This window comes from Diplotaxodon limnothrissa, linkage group LG2 (assembly GCF_057381915.1).
Source record: "Diplotaxodon limnothrissa isolate DT_005_m linkage group LG2, D_limnothrissa_male_GT1.1, whole genome shotgun sequence".
NCBI classification, from domain to species: domain Eukaryota; kingdom Metazoa; phylum Chordata; class Actinopteri; order Cichliformes; family Cichlidae; genus Diplotaxodon; species Diplotaxodon limnothrissa.
This window is the reverse complement of record NC_140597.1, coordinates 24,855,570-24,873,618: the sequence shown is the minus strand read 5'-3', so window position 1 is coordinate 24,873,618 and position 18,049 is coordinate 24,855,570. Positions and strand designations below refer to the sequence as shown.

At 41.7% G+C, this 18,049-nt stretch overlaps 2 protein-coding genes across 2 annotated transcripts; one reads left to right on the top strand and one right to left on the bottom strand.

Annotated features, from left to right (window-relative positions):
- The first annotated feature begins 762 nt into the window (after positions 1-762).
- On the top strand, positions 763-18,012 carry zc4h2 (zinc finger, C4H2 domain containing). Its single transcript, XM_085361641.1, has 5 exons — positions 763-894; positions 1,548-1,719; positions 1,931-2,103; positions 13,370-13,532; positions 15,003-18,012. The coding sequence occupies exons 1-5, from the start codon at positions 839-841 to the stop codon at positions 15,114-15,116; spliced, it is 678 nt and encodes a 225-aa protein (XP_085217767.1). The 5' UTR covers positions 763-838; the 3' UTR covers positions 15,117-18,012.
- LOC146638484 (uncharacterized) lies at positions 15,962-16,950 on the bottom strand. Its single transcript, XM_085361653.1, has 3 exons — positions 16,530-16,950; positions 16,295-16,439; positions 15,962-16,185 (listed from the first exon to the last, which is right to left on the bottom strand). The coding sequence occupies exons 1-3, from the start codon at positions 16,815-16,817 to the stop codon at positions 16,055-16,057; spliced, it is 564 nt and encodes a 187-aa protein (XP_085217779.1). The 5' UTR covers positions 16,818-16,950; the 3' UTR covers positions 15,962-16,054.
- Positions 18,013-18,049: the final 37 nt, after the last annotated feature.

Sequence of the window (18,049 nt, the reverse complement as noted above, 5' to 3'; positions counted from 1 at the left end):
CACCTGACCTCAACCCCATCACACTTTCATGGAGCATAACAAGCATCAACCCCGCGGGAGAGCTTGGGAAGTACAATAGAGAAATTCTTAATTTCATGAACAAGTTTTCAGAATACTCTCTTAATTTAAACTATTAAGCTGGTCTTATTTGTAAAAACTGTGCATGCTATGGATTCAGTACTGCAAATTAATGCTTGGAAATAGCACTTTAGACTTTGACATTTTGGCTTAGATCTGATGCCATGTTTCCCACTGCCAGTGCTACTTCGTAAGCTGGAAACTTGAGGCACAGCCATATTTATAACAGGTGGTGAACAATGACTGCATGATGATTTAGCTGAATAAGACTCTGATGAGTACATCAAATCCATCTGAACCTCAGTGAAAGGTTACAACTTAAGGAAACGTGATCTGTTGCACAAAGCACTTAACACAGTCACAAGTATATATATATATATATATATATATACTTGTGACTGTGTTAAGTGCTTTGTGCAACAGATCACATTTCCTATATATATATATATATATATATATATATATATATATATATATATATATATGGTTCTTGTGCTTTGTTTGTTTGTTAAATAGCTTTTATATAGTTACTTTAGAGAGAGGGAGTGGACAGTTTGTACTTGAGTGTCTCGCAGGTTGCTTGGGGTTGCTTGGAGCAGGGGGCTCGCGGTTCCACTTGTCATTACGTAGCCACGCTTTTACAGTACGGACGCGTGCTCGTGTGCGCGCTCGCGTTGGCTATTGTGTTTTTATCAACAAGGGGAGCACCCTGGCCTCGCGGGTAACTGAGCTGGCCAGCTGAACGACTAGTGACTGGTGAATGATGGCAGACGAACAAGAAATAATGTGCAAACTGGAGAACATCCTGGAGATACGGTAAAACTCAGATGTCGGATACAGTTAAAGGTTGCCTGAATGTTTGGCACGTACTAAGTATACGCTATGTTAGCTAACATTAGCCGACCAAGGTAAAAGCCCCTTTGGCTTCGCTTTTGTTACTGAGCTAGCTAATATTAGCCGATCTGCTCTGTGTCCTTTCTTTAAACAGGTTTGAGCGAGTGTAGCTCTGTGTTAACTTGTTTTTGACCGAAGTGGCAGGCGGGCTGAATATGACACATATAAGCAAGTTGTAATTTAACCGCATATTTGAGCCATGTGCATCCACATTCCAGATGTGTGACAACAAGATGCCAGATGTGCGTTGCTAATTGTTACTGTCTGCCAGGTAGCTCCTTAGCTTAGCAGGCTGTCGGTGTAATGTAATGTAGTGTAGTGCAAAGTAATGTTTCCCTTGCTATAACGCTTTGATAAAGTAATTATGTATGAATTAATTACAGTGCAGGCTCACTTAAATAGGTCATAACATTACTGCAATTAGAGCTTAGAAATATGCACAAATTCAATACCGCAAAGCAGATGGAAATGTGTTTGTGTTTGCTTTTATGTTTAAAATCTTTTGCGCCGTGTGCATAGGAGTGACTGAGACAACCTGGCAGCTCATGTCTTTTTCCTTGTCCCACTGCCTGCAGGAATAAGACTATCCAAATGCAGAAGATTAAGTCTCGTCTGAAGATTGAGTTTGAGGCTCTGGAGTCTGAGGAGAAACATTTGAAAGAGTACAAACAAGAAATGGATCTCCTGCTTCAAGAAAAAATGGCCCATGTGGAGGAGCTGCGCCTCATCCATGCAGATATCAATGTGGTGAGTGGGTGCTGTTCTCTAGTAAGTGCCACTAAATCACTGGTGAACTTTCATGTGATTTCACAACAACTTCTAGTCACTGCAGTGTCTGCTGGTGTAATGTAGCAGGATGAAAGATTCCAGTGGTTATATGTTACTACAGATAGCTTAGGCTGAGTATATTACATGTGCATTTCTCAAAAATCAGCCCCTGCTTTGCTTGTGCTTTTAGATGGAGAGCACGATCAAGCAATCAGAGAATGACCTCAATAAACTGCTTGAAACAACTCGGCGCCTGCATGATGAGTACAAACCACTGAAGGAGCATGTTGATGCCCTGAGGATGACTTTAGGTCTACACAGACTCCCTAACTTGAATGAAGAAGAGGAGAAGCTCTCCTTGGAGTCAGTAAAAACACACACACACACACACACACACACACACACACACACACACACACACACACACACACACAGTGCATCCAACGTCATAATATTTATGCAGTAAATCTCATCAAATTTTTTTGTCAACATTAAGTAGTTGTGCATACTACTACTTGTTCAGTAGTTCAGCTGTTGAGTTTGTCTATTGCCCTCTTGAGATATTGCTGTCTAGATGCAACAGGATGGAAATGATAACAAAGAATGCAGTGCTGTTAAAAGACAATGTGATCTACAGTGTGTCATGGGTAGAAAAAATACAGCAGTTTGAAAAACTGAATACAAATTTAGTGAGAATGTTATGACTTCATATTGTTTTAGTTGTGCAGCTAATATCCACCAACTTATCTCCACTTAGAGGGAAGCTGCATCACGTAAACAACATTAAATATGATTTCCTGCTGGAACAGTAGACTTGAGTGACCTCTTGTTTCTTTAGTTTCCTTTCAAAGACCCAGACTTTCTTGTACTTTTTGTAAAGTGGTATTGAGCAATAGTTCTCCAGGTTTTCAGAATGTTTTTCAAACTTATTCTTTGGATACTGGCTGAATTCTAGTCCTTGTACATAGGGCTGGACAACTGATTGAAAATCAATCAAAGCTGTCATGGATGTGACTTGTGACTTTTGATTTGTGGTCATACAGCCCAGCCTTACCTGCCCATTTTCAAAGGACTGTTGTTTATTTTTTAGTTAAGCCACTGAACACTGAATCATTCAAGCATAGACACCTAACCCAACCAGACAAACCAGTGCTGTATCTACACATAATAGATAAATTAGCAAAACAATAATTTTAAATGATTACTAGCAACCGATTCTTTTAGTTGAATCTACAAAAATACCATCGTTACCACAGTTTGACAGGCATAAAATAGCATTTTTGTACCGACAAGCTGATTCCTAGATATTAGCCAATAACTTAGCATATTTGTGTCCTTTAAAAAAATTGAGGAAACTGATTAGTGGGAATTGCATTTGGCCCTTTGAACTGGTGCCTTGTACACCCTGTGTTGATCCACAAAACAAGGCACAGAAAGGCAGCCAACAACCAAAGAAGAGCTTTGGAATGTCCTTCAAGAAGCCTGGAGAAGTATTACTTTTTCAAATTTCAAGGAAGTGATTTCAGGCTCTGTTGAAAAGTAAAGATTTCCATACAATATATTGACTTTAAAGCTAGTTAAAGTGGTAAAAAAACGTTTTGTATACTTGCATGTTTCATTAAATCGCTACACTTATTTCCCATTTCCCAACAAAATATAAACGAACAAGGCACAAAACAAGAGTTTTGCACAGTACTCTATATGCATACACCATTTTTTTTATGCTACATGTGGGAAATAAATGACCAGATGTTTCCAGTCTCAAGTATCCAAATCTGAACAGGCAGCATTTGAATAAAACTTCAGGAAAAGGTGACAATCTCACTTTAGCTGATGTATTTCGGTGATGTTAACAGACTGACATTATGTTTTGTGGAAGTGCTACCTGTTTACCTTTGGATACTTGACACTGGATTGCGGCTGATGGATTAAGACTACAGATGAGTATGCTAGGAAAGCTCATCCTCTTCAGAGATTGAATTAGCAAATTCCTTGGTGTCTCTCTTTGGCTGCTTTTCCAGCATTCAGAAGGACACATAGATCTGACCAACCACAATCACTAAACCTTAACTCCCTTATCACAGCCATCAGGTCTAATAGAAACCCTGTAGTCATTTTACTATAATGAAATAGAAGTATTTACACATTTAAATGTTGTCACTTGCAATGCCCAAAGGTAACCAGAATCATAATTAGTAGTTAACTTTATTATTGCATTTGCAAAAAAAAGGTCCAAAAGTGGAACCTTGTGGAACACCTCGTGTAATCATTGAATTTCAAATGGATGCAAATTTCCATTTGGTAAAAAAGAAATAAAAACACTCCAGTTCAAATCTAAGAGTCTGTTGCTTCAGGTAATAATGATACACAGGTGTTCGACATTAATCATGAAACACAACCAAGCAGCAGGTTTTATTTCTCAACAGGCCCCAACTTGTAATTAATGACCCGATGACAGGATCTGTTTCAGAGACACTGTGTCAGAGGGATGAAGCAACAGCGGAATTCATACTTGAAATTTATTATTGCATTATCCAGTCACTAATGGAAAGTGGTTTGTGCAAAGGCATGTTGTTATTTTTTAATTTTTAATTTTTTTGGCAAATGTGGCACATAAAAATATTCACACACAACCAAAGGACAGACAGCAATTTGGTTTCTACACAATTTTAAATGAGCGGGATTCTGTTGAGGTATTGCTGACGGGGCTAGAGGACTTGTATATTGGGATGAATTAATTCACACAGAGGGATCAGTCTAGTGCATCTCACTGTATTTTGATAAGGGTAGGGAATGTCAATAAAGAGATCTAAAAACACACTCCTAAATTTCTAAGATTAGAAAAATTTCGCTGTCAGTACTTAAAAAGAAAATGACACCAGGATGAGACATAAAATAGTTAGCCTTTAAAAACGTTTATTGTTCTTGTTGCTCTATTGCTCTACTTTTGCTGTAATTAAAACAGAGATTGCAGTAGTTACAGAAAGGAAGATTTACTTCTGGCTTTGGATCGCAAACAGCATTATCTAAGCATCAGGCTCAAAGTCTATTCAAGTGATTACAAAGTTATCAAAGTCCAAGACGTTATCTTTTGAGCAAACAGGATAGTATTTCAACAGTTGTGATGTAATGTTCATGAGAGAATCTGCCTGATCACGAAAATGAAAATTTAGTTTGCCCCAACCATGGTGAACTTAGGCTACGTTCACACTGCAGGTCTTAATGCTCAATTCCGATTTTTTGATCAAATCCGATTTTTTTGTCTGCTCGTTCACACTACAAATAAAATGCGACAGCAAACGCTCTCTAGTGTGAACGCTCAAAGCGGCCCGCATGCGCAAAAGAAGATGTCACACACAACGCGCTCTGTTTAGACCCAGAGCAACAGTATTGTTTGACTGATGGCCCTTAATATAAAGACTTCGGTCTTCACGTTTCCCAATTTTTGCTTTAAGTTATTTTGTTATTTACATAATAATGTAAATAACCTAATAATGATCCTTATTGCCGTTTAAGAGAGGAGCGGTGCTTCAAAGGATAGCTGCAGATTTCTGTCAGAATCTGCAGATTATACAGTACAAATAAAATGTTTACGTTGTCTTCCCAACAGTTTCACTGACATCTACACTGGATGGCCAGGAAGCGTTCGCGATGTCTTCTCGGGCGCTTCTCTGGCGCTGATAATTGGCTTCAGTCTTGTGTCGGTGACGTAAAAGGCGGATTTAATGCGACTTGACCGTTCAAACAGCAGTCGCTTTCTAAAACATCGGATATGTATCGGATTCAGTACCACATACGAAAGTGACCCAGATCGGATTTGAAAATATCGGATTTGCGCCGTTCACACTGTCATAGCATGATCGGATATGGGTCGCATAGGGTCAAAAAATCGGATTTGATGCGCTTTCGCCTGCAGTGTGAACGTAGCCTTAGTACAGTCAGTGACTTATGTGGCTATAATTGGCAGAGTAATGGCTCTCCTGTGACTTCTGTGCCTTGGCTTATTTAGTACCATCACACAGTAGTTAAGTCATTGGAGAAAACTGCTGAGATGAAAGACCATTGGATTGGATAAATATCTACAGAGAATGACAGCTGCCTTTCCCTCTCATCAATATGGTGGAGCAGGTCCTTAAAGGAAGACTTGACAGTGCTAAAACACAGATGCGAAAAAGAAGGAGAAAATTCTTTTAAGAGCAGAAATTTGGCATGCTCCAGTGGCGAGGCAGATGATTTCCTGGAATACTGCTTCATTGTGTGGTCTCGTGGCCATCTCTGGTGTGTTGGATCCCTTAGTGTTTTTAATATTTGGAGTATTTGGTTTATACTAAGTTTAGTTTACAGTGGGGCAAAAAAGTATTTAGTCAGCCACCGATTGTGCAAGTTCCCCCGCTTAAAATGATGACAGAGGTCAGTAATTTGCACCAGAGGTACACTTCAACTGTGAGAGACAGAATGTGGAAAAAAAAATCCATGAATCCACATGGTAGGATTTGTAAAGAATTTATTCGTAAATTAGGGTGGAAAATAAGTATTTGGTCACCTCAAACAAGGAAAATCTCTGGCTCTCACAGACCTGTAACGTCTTCTGTAAGAAGCTTTTCTGTCCCCCACTCGTTACCTGTATGAATGGCACCTGTTTGAACTCATCATCTGTATAAAAGACACCTGTCCACAGCCTCAAACAGTCAGACTCCAAACGCCGCCATGGCCAAGACCAAAGAGCTTTCGAAGGACACCAGGAAAATTGTAGACCTGCACCAGACTGGGAAGAGTGAATCTACAATAGGCAAGCAGCTTGGTGTGAAAAAATCCAGACCTCAACCCCATAGAAAATCTGTGGCGGGAGTTGAAAGTCCGTGTTGCTCGGCGACAGCCCCAAAACATCACTGCTCTCGAGAAGATCTGCATGGAGGAATGGGCCAAAATACCAGCTACTGTGTGTGCAAACCTGGTAAAGACCTATAGTAAACGTTTGACCTCTGTTATTGCCAACAAAGGTTATGTTACAAAGTATTGAGTTGTATTTTTGTTATTGACCAAATACTTATTTTCCACCCTAATTTATGAATAAATTCTTTACAAATCCTACCATGTGGATTCATGGATTTTTTTTTTTTTTTTCACATTCTGTCTCTCACAGTTGAAGTGTACCTCTGGTGCAAATTACTGACCTCTGTCATCATTTTAGGTGGGGGAACTTGCACAATCGGTGGCTGACTAAATACTTTTTTGCCCCACTGTATATACACTGCCAGTCAAAAGTCTTAGAACACCATATTTAAAAAAATAAATGGTACAGAGGTAAGTGATGAACTAACTGAAGTTTTTTTTTTTTTTTTTTAGTAGTAGTAAGGTTATCCAAAACTGAAAACGATGTATATTTCAGCTATCCAAAAAGGTTTTTATTTCAAGGAACAAGAGATGGGTTAACAATTTATAGCTGTTCTGCAGCAATGGAGGTTGATTGAGCTTTCAAAGTTAGTGCTAGCGATTCCTACAGGTGTCCCAAATTTTCTTGATTACTTACAACTCCATATGTCTCCATAAAAGTACAAACACTGTGGTGTCGTACCTGCTTGAGCATTATTTGAACAGTATTGTACTGCAGAAAGTAGTGTGTTGTTATAAAAATGGTGAGAAAAAGGCAATTACCAATGCAAGAGAGACAGACCATCATAACATTTGAAAGTGTAAGTTTTTCCTACAGAGAAATTGCGAAGAAAGTCAAGGTGTCAGCGAGTACGGTTTCCTTCACCATCAAAAAGCACTGAGAAACTGGGGGAAACGATGACAGGAAACCACAACAGAATCAGAAGACAGGTTTTTGAGAGTCAACAGCAGGTTTGCTAGGCGGCTCACAGGAACACAGCTTCAAACACAGCCTAATAGCAGTTGTAGGCACATCTCAGTTTCATCTGTGAAGAGAAGCTTCATGTTGCAGGTTTTACAAGTCGATTTGCAGCATGAAAGCCATCAGAAACCTAAGACATCAGAATGAGAAAAAGAGGCTTGTCTGAGCCATGAAACATCACCAATAGACTACTGAAGACTGGAAGAAGGTGTTATGGACTGATAAATAAAAATTTTAAATATTCAGTTCATCACTGAGGATTTAAGCAAAAGGATGGTTCCACACTGTGTGACATCAGCTTTCAAACATGGAGGAGGAAGCATAATGTTCTATGGCTGTTTTGCTTTGTGAGAGAGTGAGAGGCACACACTGAAGACGGCTACCACAGCATTCTGCGGCGCCATGCAGTTGCCTCTGGAATGCGCCTAGTTGGTGAGGAGTTCATTGTACAGCAGGAAAATAATCCAAAACATAAGTGCAAGCTATGCCAGGACCACCTTAGGAAACAAGGATAAGGTAGTAAGCTTGAAAACATGGAGTGGCCAGCACAGTCTCTCACCTTAAACCCCATCGAGCTGGTTTGGGATGAACTGGAAAGAAGAGTGAAAGCAAAGCAACCTACAAGTGCCACACTGAGCAGCTCCCTCTGCAGCTGGATCCTTAGCTTCCTGTCTGACAGACGCCAGGTGGTCAGACTGGGCAGCATCACCTCATCCCCCATCACACTGAACACTGGTGCTCCACAGGGGTGTGTACTGAGCCCTCTCCTGTACTCACTCTACACCTACGACTGCACAGCCACTAACAGCTCCAACATCATTGTGAAGTTTGCGGACGACACTACAGTGGTGGGTCTTATCACCAACGGTGATGAGACGGCTTACAGGGAGGAGGTCAGCGCCCTGACCCACTGGTGTCAAGACAACCATCTCACCCTCAACGTCGCAAAGACAAAGGAGTTGATAGTGGACTTCCGGAGGTGCAGAGAAGTACACACCCCCATCACCATCAACGGCGCTGCTGTGGAGAGAGTGAGCAGCTTCCGGTTCCTTGGCGTACACCTGGCTGAGGATCTTACGTGGTCAGTACACACAAACAAAACAGTGAAGAAGGTGCAGCAGCGCCTCTTCTTTCTCAGGAGACTGAAAAGATTCGGCATGAGCCCCCGCATCCTCAGGACCTTCTATCGCTGTGCCATTGAGAGCATCCTCACTGGATGCATCACCACCTGGTATGGCAACAGCACCGCCTACAACTGCAAAGCTCTCCAGCGAGTAGTGCGGTGCTCTGAACGGATAATTGGAGGTGAGCTTCCCTCCCTCCAAGACATCTACAGGAAGCGGTGCCTGAGGAAAGCGGGGAGGATCATCAAGGACTCCAGTCACCCCAGCCATAAACTGTTCAGACTGCTTCCATCAGGAAGGAGGTTCTGCAGCATCCGGTCCCGTACCAGCAGACTGAGAGACAGCTTTTTCCATCAGGCCATCAGACTGCTGAACACGTCATAGACACCTCAGCTTCACTACTGGAACTTCAACATTATGCACTCCACACTGTATATAAATGCCACTTGTTTTGCACATATTCAACTCTGTATATTTTATATATTTTATTATTATTATTATTATTATTATTATTATTATTTTATTTTATTTTTTTACTATTTAATTTGTAAAAATGTGTATACACACACACACACACACACACACACACACACACACACACACACACACACACACACACGTAGGAAAATATTTAGTATACACATCCAGAAATGCATACACTATTATATATTGTACATATATTTATTAGTTTCAGGTTGGCCATTCTTGTATTTTGCTCGTTTGTGTTGTTGTGTTTGCACATCTCTGTTGCTTGTGGGGCTCGCACACAAGAATTTCACTCACATGTGCTGTGCCAGTGTGCCTGCACATGTGATGTGACAATAAGTGATTTGATTTGATTTGATTTGATTTGATTTGACATTTAACATAAGCCATTGCCAACATTGTAGTCTATGAAAATAGTGGATACCACAGCAATTGTGCCAGCTGTCTCAAACAAAATGGTAATATGAGGTGTAGTCCTGCTTTGGATGTTCATGCAAATCAAACTTAGTTACAGGCTTTTAGGTGCTTCGCTAAATTGGAAGTATTCCTCTCTTGGTTCTCGAATTACAGTAAAGAAGTAACAGTAACATTTTTTACATATTACGTTTTGGGAACTCAGTTAACAGTTCTGCAAAATATCTTTGTACCCCACTCTGCCTTTCTTATCAGTAAGTCTGGGTGGAGCCATTGCAACACATCTTCCACGTGTATTCCTATGCCTGAGCGTGTCTGCCTCCTTCTTCTTTAGCTTGTACAGATAGATTCAAACACTTAGGCCTGTGCTACCTACAGCACATATGGAATTGGGGGAGGAAAAAGCAAAAAAACAAGTTCCAGGACATTTTCAGTCTTTCCATTTTTTAAAGTTGTTGTAAGTATTACGTCTGGTGACATCCCTAGACTGTATTTGGATGGCAACAGAGAAACAACTGCAGTTATTTGTAAAGACTGGCAAGTTAAATCACCTCAACAGAATCAGCATGACTATATAAAGAGTAACTGGGGAAATATGTGCTATTAGAAGCTGGCACCTAAAATAGGGGTTATTAGAAACTGGCATTAAAACTCTACTGGTGGTGGTCAGAGGGCCCGGTGGCGCCAGTGTCAGGCAGCCTCGCCTCTGTCAGTGCGCCCCAGGGTGGCTGTGGCTACAATGTAGCTTGCCATCACCAGTGTGTGAATGTGTGTGTGAATGGGTGGATGACTGGATATGTAAGGCGCTTTGGGGTCCTTAGGGACTAGTAAAGCGCTATATAAATACAGGCCATTTAAAACTCTAAAGACCAGTATTTACTTTTTTTTTCACACACTTTTAGAGCCTCTGGCAAATTTTCTTGTCTTAGCAGGAACCTTTGAACACTTAGGTGTTTAAACATCAGATAGGTATTCTTGTGATCAACAGATTTGTTAGCCTGTTCAGACATTTAAGTCTAATATAAAATAATTCCACTTGTCTAGATTCCAGTTTCAGCTGCTGACAGAAATTTCTTGCTTCAAAAAGTTCCTGTTATCCACAACACCAGAGGTACATCTTTGCGGGGTGGGGGGGCTGATAAGTAGACTCCCAGCAGCACAAACTGCAGGCTGACATCCATCAACAGTAGGTGATTGTACATTTTACGATGTGGAGGAAATCATAGTTAATGGTCCTAATAGTGCAGTGGATCCCATTTTTGGGCTAGGAAGTGAAGTATTCCACAGCTTTGGCTTTGTTTATTGTATCCTCTACATTTTGCTGTATAGGTGCAAATATTTTAAAGTGATTAAATTAATACTGCAAATGCATGTTGTTTTTTTCAGGGCTGTGCTAGCACAGCTGTAGAAAAGCAGTCTTCAGTGGAGATATCACACTTGTGTATTTTCACTAATGATTCTACCAGACTGATGATGATCTGGGCCTGTATCCCTAAAGAATCTTTGTGCAAAAAGTGGCTCCTAGCGGCCAAATTCTAAGAAAATTCTCAGAGTCATGACGTTTTCTTAGAATTTCCCCTAAAAGTGACACGACTATCCCAGTTAATATAAAAGCTATTCCTCAAGATTCCTAGCGCTTAAAAGGGCTCCTAAGGCGAGATCTGCTAAGAGCAGGGAAGAGGACTTTTAGTGGCTTAGGAGTTCCCCTAAGCAGCTGCACAAAATGGCCAACAGAAGAGGCAGGAGAGATGTCCTGCAAACACTGGATGACAGAGAATTATTGAGACGCTACAGATTGGATCGTGCAGGAATCATGTTTGTGGTGGATCTCCTTAGAGATGCAATTACTTCACCAACTCGACGCCACAACACTATTACACCGGAGACGAAAGTAATCACAACCCTGAGGTATTTGGCAACCGGGAAAATGCAACAATGCAGCAGTGATGACTTGGGTCTGCAATCACAGACATTGCTAAAAGCTGAGCCGTGTTACCCTCGTTAAGACCACACTGGACTTGTAACGTTGTGATTTCTACTTCATTAAGGACAGCCCCTTGAGATAGGCCATCTTGTTTTCAACAGGGTCCATATGGGAGTGAAAGTACAAAATATGTCAGCTAGGATATTAATATGAGCAAATAAGACACAAATCATTATTTTAACAGGGTGTAATGAGTTTAAGTTTTCACATATTTTAGATTCTAATGGCTATAACCCCTACAGCTTACTATTCATTTTCCAGATATTTTCTTGAATGTGAAATATTATTTACAATTACAGTCAGCATAAGGTTAGAGTGTATAATTATGTTTATTGATTTGAGGGTACATCCTTTGCTCATTATCACCAAAAGCTCATTTCCATCAAACTTGTAGGATCAACCAATCACGGCTTTTGAAATGATGACTCATACCTAGCAACGGGGTCAACCACACCTCCTCACTAAGATAGGATTTTCCATCCATTCCTTGCTCAGAGTTCACTGAAAATGTTCTGGAATCACTTCTAAGCTAAAACTCCTGGCAAGGAATTTTTAGGTTAAGTTAGGAGCTCTCTGAGAGGATTCTCAGAATCTTTAGGGATACGGGCCCTGGTATTTCTCTCGCAGTATGTGACATTCCTCCCTATGCAAGGAAAAACTTTCTAACTTGAAAGCACATTGGGGGAAAAAAAGAAAGAAAGGGGTGTCAATATATTTGTTGTTGGGGAAATTCGGCAGGCTGACATTGTTGGCAGTTTGGATTCTTAATTTAGCCGCGTGCTATGAGGAAGCTTAGCTGATTAATTCATTTTTGGCCAGGTGGTAATCTTCCTTTTTTCTTAGTGGCATGCTCCTTCATGTTCATCCTGAATGTATGAGATACTTGAATACCAACTTTAGTACTTGGTAAATGCAAGTTCTGGCTTATACCGCTGTTGTTCTTAAGTGCTTTTCATACACACAAGTCACCACAGTGAGAAAAAGATTCATGAGATGTCGGAGGAGACGTTTGAAGCACCATTTGCTCGAGTTTCGTTGAGTAACCGTACTTAGTAGTAATAGTAGCCACTGTAGTTGTATCACAAGTTGTGTTGGAGCGGTTTCTGAGAAAATTAAATCACACCTCACAGGCCTGTGGGGTGCTGCTGGGTATTTTTTTTTAAAGAGACCGTATAAGAGTGATGTCTCAGCACACAAATGAGCACGCTACACCTCCATAATAGCAAGAAAACCTCACACTGAGGTATTAACTTGTATGAAAACAAAAATGGCACATAAACTTTTAGCGCATGAATCGATGTGTGTGTTAATGTGGTGCTTGCAAATGATCTTTATTGTTCGGAGCATTGGTGGATCATCGAGTTTGGTTTGTGAATGCTCAAAGTTCTGCTCTATCGCAGACTTATTTTGAGAAAAATCAGAGCGTAATGAAATAGGATATCACTTTTTTTTTTTTTTGAAAACGAGCCAGTCAAGCATAAAGTCCAAGGCCACATTTCTTTTTCCAGCCCTCCCCTGCCCACACACACACACGTTTGTATGCATGCAGACAGTCTCACATGACTGTGCTTTTGCTCAAAGTTGTGCATAAAAAGAGAACGTGTGAGTTCCACTATAATGTTCAATTTAAGTCTTCCTTTTGTTCAGTTTTTGCCGCCCCTCGTCTCGTGGTGCACGGTGTAGATGGGGTAATCTCAACTGGAATATGATTCATAAGCATTAAATAGGACTCACTGCTAGCCAGGTTTCACTTTTCCTTTTGAACAGTTACTTTGAGAAGCAGAAGGCAGAGTGGCAGAAGGAGACGCATGAGCCTGCCATTCCAGAATCCCTTGCTGCCGCCGCAGCCGCAGCACAGCAGCTTCAGGTGTCCAGGAAGCAAGATGCCCGTCAGACAGCCACCTTCAGACAGCAACCTCCACCTATGAAGGTATTACCTACACACAAATAATGATGCCAAAGCACTGTGAATTTAACTGACATAAACTTCAGCTATTTATACACCAATCAGGCATAACATTCTCACCACCCGTCTAATATTGGGTCGGTCCCCCTTTTACTGCCAAAACGGCTCCGACCCTCAGACCCGATCCGCAGACCCTCCACTAGACCCCTGAAGGTGTGCTGTGGTATCATAGCAACAGATACTTTCACTCCTGTAGTTGAGAGGTGGGATCTCCATGTATCAGACTTGTTTGTCCAGCACGTTCCACAGATGCTCGACTTTGGAGGCCAAGTCAACACCTCAAACTCGTTGTTGTGCTTCTCAAACCATTCCTGAACTATTTCTGCTTTGTGGCAGAACACGTTAATGGTCTGCAACAGTGGTAGGTGGTACGGGTCAACCTGGCAGAACAATATCCAAAGCATTGCGCTGCTTCTGCTGGCTTGCCTTCTTCCCATAGGGCATCCTAGTGTCATGTAGTCCTTGGGTAAGTAACGGACATACACCTGATTCATCAGACCAGGCCACTGTCTTCCATTACTCCGTGGTCCAGTTCAGGGGGGGCAGGGATAGCTCAGTAGGTAAAGTGGTCGCCCCATGATCGGAAGGTCGGCGGTTCGAATCCACTTAACGGCTACCCTGAGGTACCCCTGAGCAAGGTACCGTCCCTACACACTGCTCCCCGGGCGCCTGCTTAGTGGGCTGCCCACTGCTTCACTGAGTGAATGGGTCAAATGCAGAGAAAAACAAGTAATTTCCCCATGGGGATCAATAAAGTATCCATTATTATTATTATTATTATTAATGCCAATCTTGGGTCTTTCGGTGGTGGACATGGGTCAGCATGGGCAGCCTGATTGGTCTGCAGCCCTGTAAACAACAAACTGTGATGCTCTGTGTATTCTGTCAGAACCAGCGTTAACTTTTTCAGCAGTTTGAGCCACGGGACCTCGTCTCTTGGATCAGACTAGACAAGCCAGACTTCACTCCTCACATGCGTCAGTGATCCTTGACCGTCTATGACCCTGTCAGTGGTTCACCACTGTTCCTTCCTCGGACTTTACATAGATACTGACCACTGTAGACTGGGAACATCCCACAAGAGCTGCAGTTTTTTAAACTCTGACCCAGTCATTTAGCCATCAGTTTGGCCTTTTGTCAAACTCTCTCAAATCTTTACACTTGCCCATTTTTCCTGCTTCTAAAATCAGCTTTGGGGACAAAATAAGGACAAAAGATAAATTTAATTTGTGACCTGCCCACTTTTCATTGCTTGTGGCTATTTCTGTACAAGTTGATGAGTTTCACTCGTGTCTTTCTTTAGTGGTGCTTCAGTCAACAGACACTATCCGATGGATTACGTAGCTGCATGAAACCTGTGGTGCTTCTTATCTGTACAACACAAGAAAGTCCTCAAATTAAGTTCTCGCACTAACCACCTCCACCTTTCTCCAGGCTTGCCTGTCCTGCCACCAGCAGATTCATCGTAACGCTCCCATCTGTCCATTATGTAAGGCTAAAAGCCGCTCCCGCAACCCAAAGAAGCCCAAGAGGAAGCCAGATGAGTAGACTCCCACCTTTAGCTTCAGAGGAGTATAAAGACAACTGGTCCAAGACACTGACCTTGAATCAGCCGTGTACAGTCCACGACTGGTCTGACAGGTCTGTGTTTCCAGTTTCCACACAGTCCCCCCAGTTTAACAAACTGTCTTAGTAACTTGCTCCTAACCTGTCAAGATTTGGTTGAGCATCTAGTAATGTTATTTTGTAGTTTTTCCAGTGCTTTGGATGTGTTTATATGTAATGTACGACTTCCATGGTAGTTTATTAGCACCTGACAATTGTAATTGTAATAATGCAGAAAATTTGAACTTGTCTGAATAATGTTGCCCGTGTTGCTATTGGTTATTGCCTTGGATATTTTACTGTATTTTCTCGTTTCTTTTGCAGTGCATGCCTGCTGCCACGGCTGTCTGTTGTGTTTTTGTTTTGTTTTTTTGTGCCAAGATAAAATCGAATAGGTTTAAAAGTGAAATGCAACACAGTGTTGTTTTAATGTTTACAGTGTTTCAGTAACCACCAAAACTGGAGGGGAAAAAAGGCCAGACTCATTTGCTTTGAATAGTTTTGTGTGTTTAATACAATGATAAGAAAATAAACTGCTGTTTTGTACTAACCCTGTTAGTGTGCATTCCCCCCCTCCCCCCCCCCCACCACTATTACACTCAAAACAAAGGCTGGACATTTGTGTTATTTAGGGGTGTGAATGTAAACAGCTGCTGCCGAGCAGTGCAAGTTGGTGGGTTTAGCCTGTGTTTGAAAATAAAGAGGCAAGAATATGTTCGACTGCACTTACGCCACTGTCCCTCGCTCCATTAATACCGCAGCTGTCATGTCTGCAGCTATCTGTCTGAAAAAGGACAGCGAGGTCTCCTAAATGAGTTCCTGTAGCTTTTTTGTCAGGGTAACCCCTCATTTCATCTGTTGCCAGGGCAACTCCACGTTCCTTAGCGGTTGCTAAGGAAACCCAGGTTGCTGTGACCTGCATATCTTTGCCAAGTAGTTCCTCTCAGATCCAGAGAGGGGCATTGGAGGGCTTTGAGAGATTCTGTGCCAACTCCCCCTAAAGTGTCCAATCCTATAAGAGAAAAAAACCCAGAATCAGATAACAGATGTGATCAGTTACTCTGACATGCATGTAAGCTGGCGGGTTAGCTTAAGATGATCACCTCTTAACAGTCACTTACCCAAACGTGTGTTTAGTCTGGACTTTAGGGCTTGGATCTGCAGTTGTGTCTTTTTCCTCCTGATAAAAGTTTTCAAGGCCAGAGAAGCCTGTTCCTGCGCGCACACGCTGCACACAGCGGGACCGTGCAGCTCCACCTCTGCAGCCTGTCAACAAATAAGAGCACATGAAGGCTGAAACAGCCGTAATGACATCCAGACAGGGCGAAACAGAGTCACACAAGGATGTTTCATAACCCGTCTCATCTCCTCCTTCAAGGTTTTGATCCTCAGCATCGTAACTAGTTGAAAGGGGGCGTGTGGGACAGCGGGACCTTGACCCACATGAGGGGAGGCTGGGTCTATGTTGCGTTCAAGAACATGGAGGTTACTCCCTCTGTGCGCTGATGCAACTTGTCTCTCAGTTTCGGACCAGTTGCTCCCTTTGGCTCCTCCATGTTTGTGCTCCCGGGGGCACTGGCGCTTGTTCCGGACACGAGAAATCATTGTTCTGCAGTAGTTTCTCAGCGCTTCCTCCTCTTCCATTCTGTGCCAAACAGACGCAGAGCTTCACTACTATCTATTTAAACGATAAAGTGGCATTCAAGAAAATGAATACCGCAACCGATTAACCTCGACTAAGTTTAGCTTATGGCGCTAAATTAAGTGTTGGCACCAAGTGTTTATTTTTTGGGAGGGATAACAGAGTATCGAAACCAATCGTTGTTGTTTAGCTAAACCAGGCCCTAGTAAAACAATTGAAAACGTGGCACACGGCTCATTAAGAAAGTGGCTTTCCCAACACGTCACTCGCTTCTTTAGTTTTTACTACAGCTGCACTTCCTGCCATCACTGCGCCACTACCTCCATCTGGCGGTCGACGGGGGAATTTAAAGGGTACCAATAAAGCATATTTAGTTTTTTTCTTTTCTTTCAATTCAATTAAATTAAGAAACTATTTCTAGACTTTAATAAAACAGAACATTATTGTTCTTGATGTTATTATTATTACATTATTGTTTTATTAAGGGCTAGGTGAAGTTTCTTAAATTTCTTTGCAAGCTCCTTTGACTACGATGACCTGGATGACTGAGAACCTTCACAGACTTAAATTAAGAAACTTCTTACTTTAAAAAAGAGAGCGATGTTGTGCAGTTAGTTACACATATGTTTATTTAAAAGAAATTTAAAAATGGGACTGTTGTGTTTAAAATTTGGTGCTATTTTGTGTGCAATGTATTAATTGTAAAAAATTATAAAAGTAGTACAGTCAAGTTTAGTGACACAATACTTTTTTGATGTGATATGTCACAGCAGGGAATGTGACGTGAAGGACTAAACATTTCCAGCAACCGCATTGCTTTCATGGTCTGCATAGTTTATTTTCAAACTGTCTCACTGATGTTATTCGTTTGGCTGTGGTCAAAAAAAAGCCCACTGTATTTCTTATTGCATTTTTATTCCAGCTTAGAGATTGCGCCATTTTTCAGTCCGTGTTCTTGAAGTTTGCATTAAAAGCCAATCCTCCATGTCTGTATTTAATTGCTCTTTGTGCTCAAATAAATTAAAACCTCTTCGTGGGGTTTGAACAATGCTAGGAATCTGGTGTCTTGTGCCATCTGCTGAAAGAGTGCTGTGTGTCAGAGCCTCCCTTCTGAACGTGGGACAGCATGAAGACATGGGTGGGTTTGGCAGGGTAACAGCTGACTGGCTTCCTCTCTGAAGACCCTGACAGTCACACAGCTGACACTCACCAAAATGGCTCCCTCAGTGTGAAC

Bases quoted from the DNA above. Each gene is read 5' to 3' on its own strand.
- zc4h2 (XM_085361641.1), top strand. From the start codon at position 839: ATGATGGCAGACGAACAAGAAATAATGTGCAAACTGGAGAACATCCTG. The intron at 1,720-1,930 runs GTGAGTGGGTGC...TTGTGCTTTTAG, and splicing joins TCCATGCAGATATCAATGTG to ATGGAGAGCACGATCAAGCA. The intron at 13,533-15,002 runs GTATTACCTACA...ACCTTTCTCCAG, and splicing joins AGCAACCTCCACCTATGAAG to GCTTGCCTGTCCTGCCACCA.
- LOC146638484 (XM_085361653.1), bottom strand. From the start codon at position 16,817: ATGGAAGAGGAGGAAGCGCTGAGAAACTACTGCAGAACAATGATTTCT. The intron at 16,440-16,529 runs GTTATGAAACAT...ATTTGTTGACAG, and splicing joins TGAAGGAGGAGATGAGACGG to GCTGCAGAGGTGGAGCTGCA. The intron at 16,186-16,294 runs GTAAGTGACTGT...TTTCTCTTATAG, and splicing joins CAGACTAAACACACGTTTGG to GATTGGACACTTTAGGGGGA.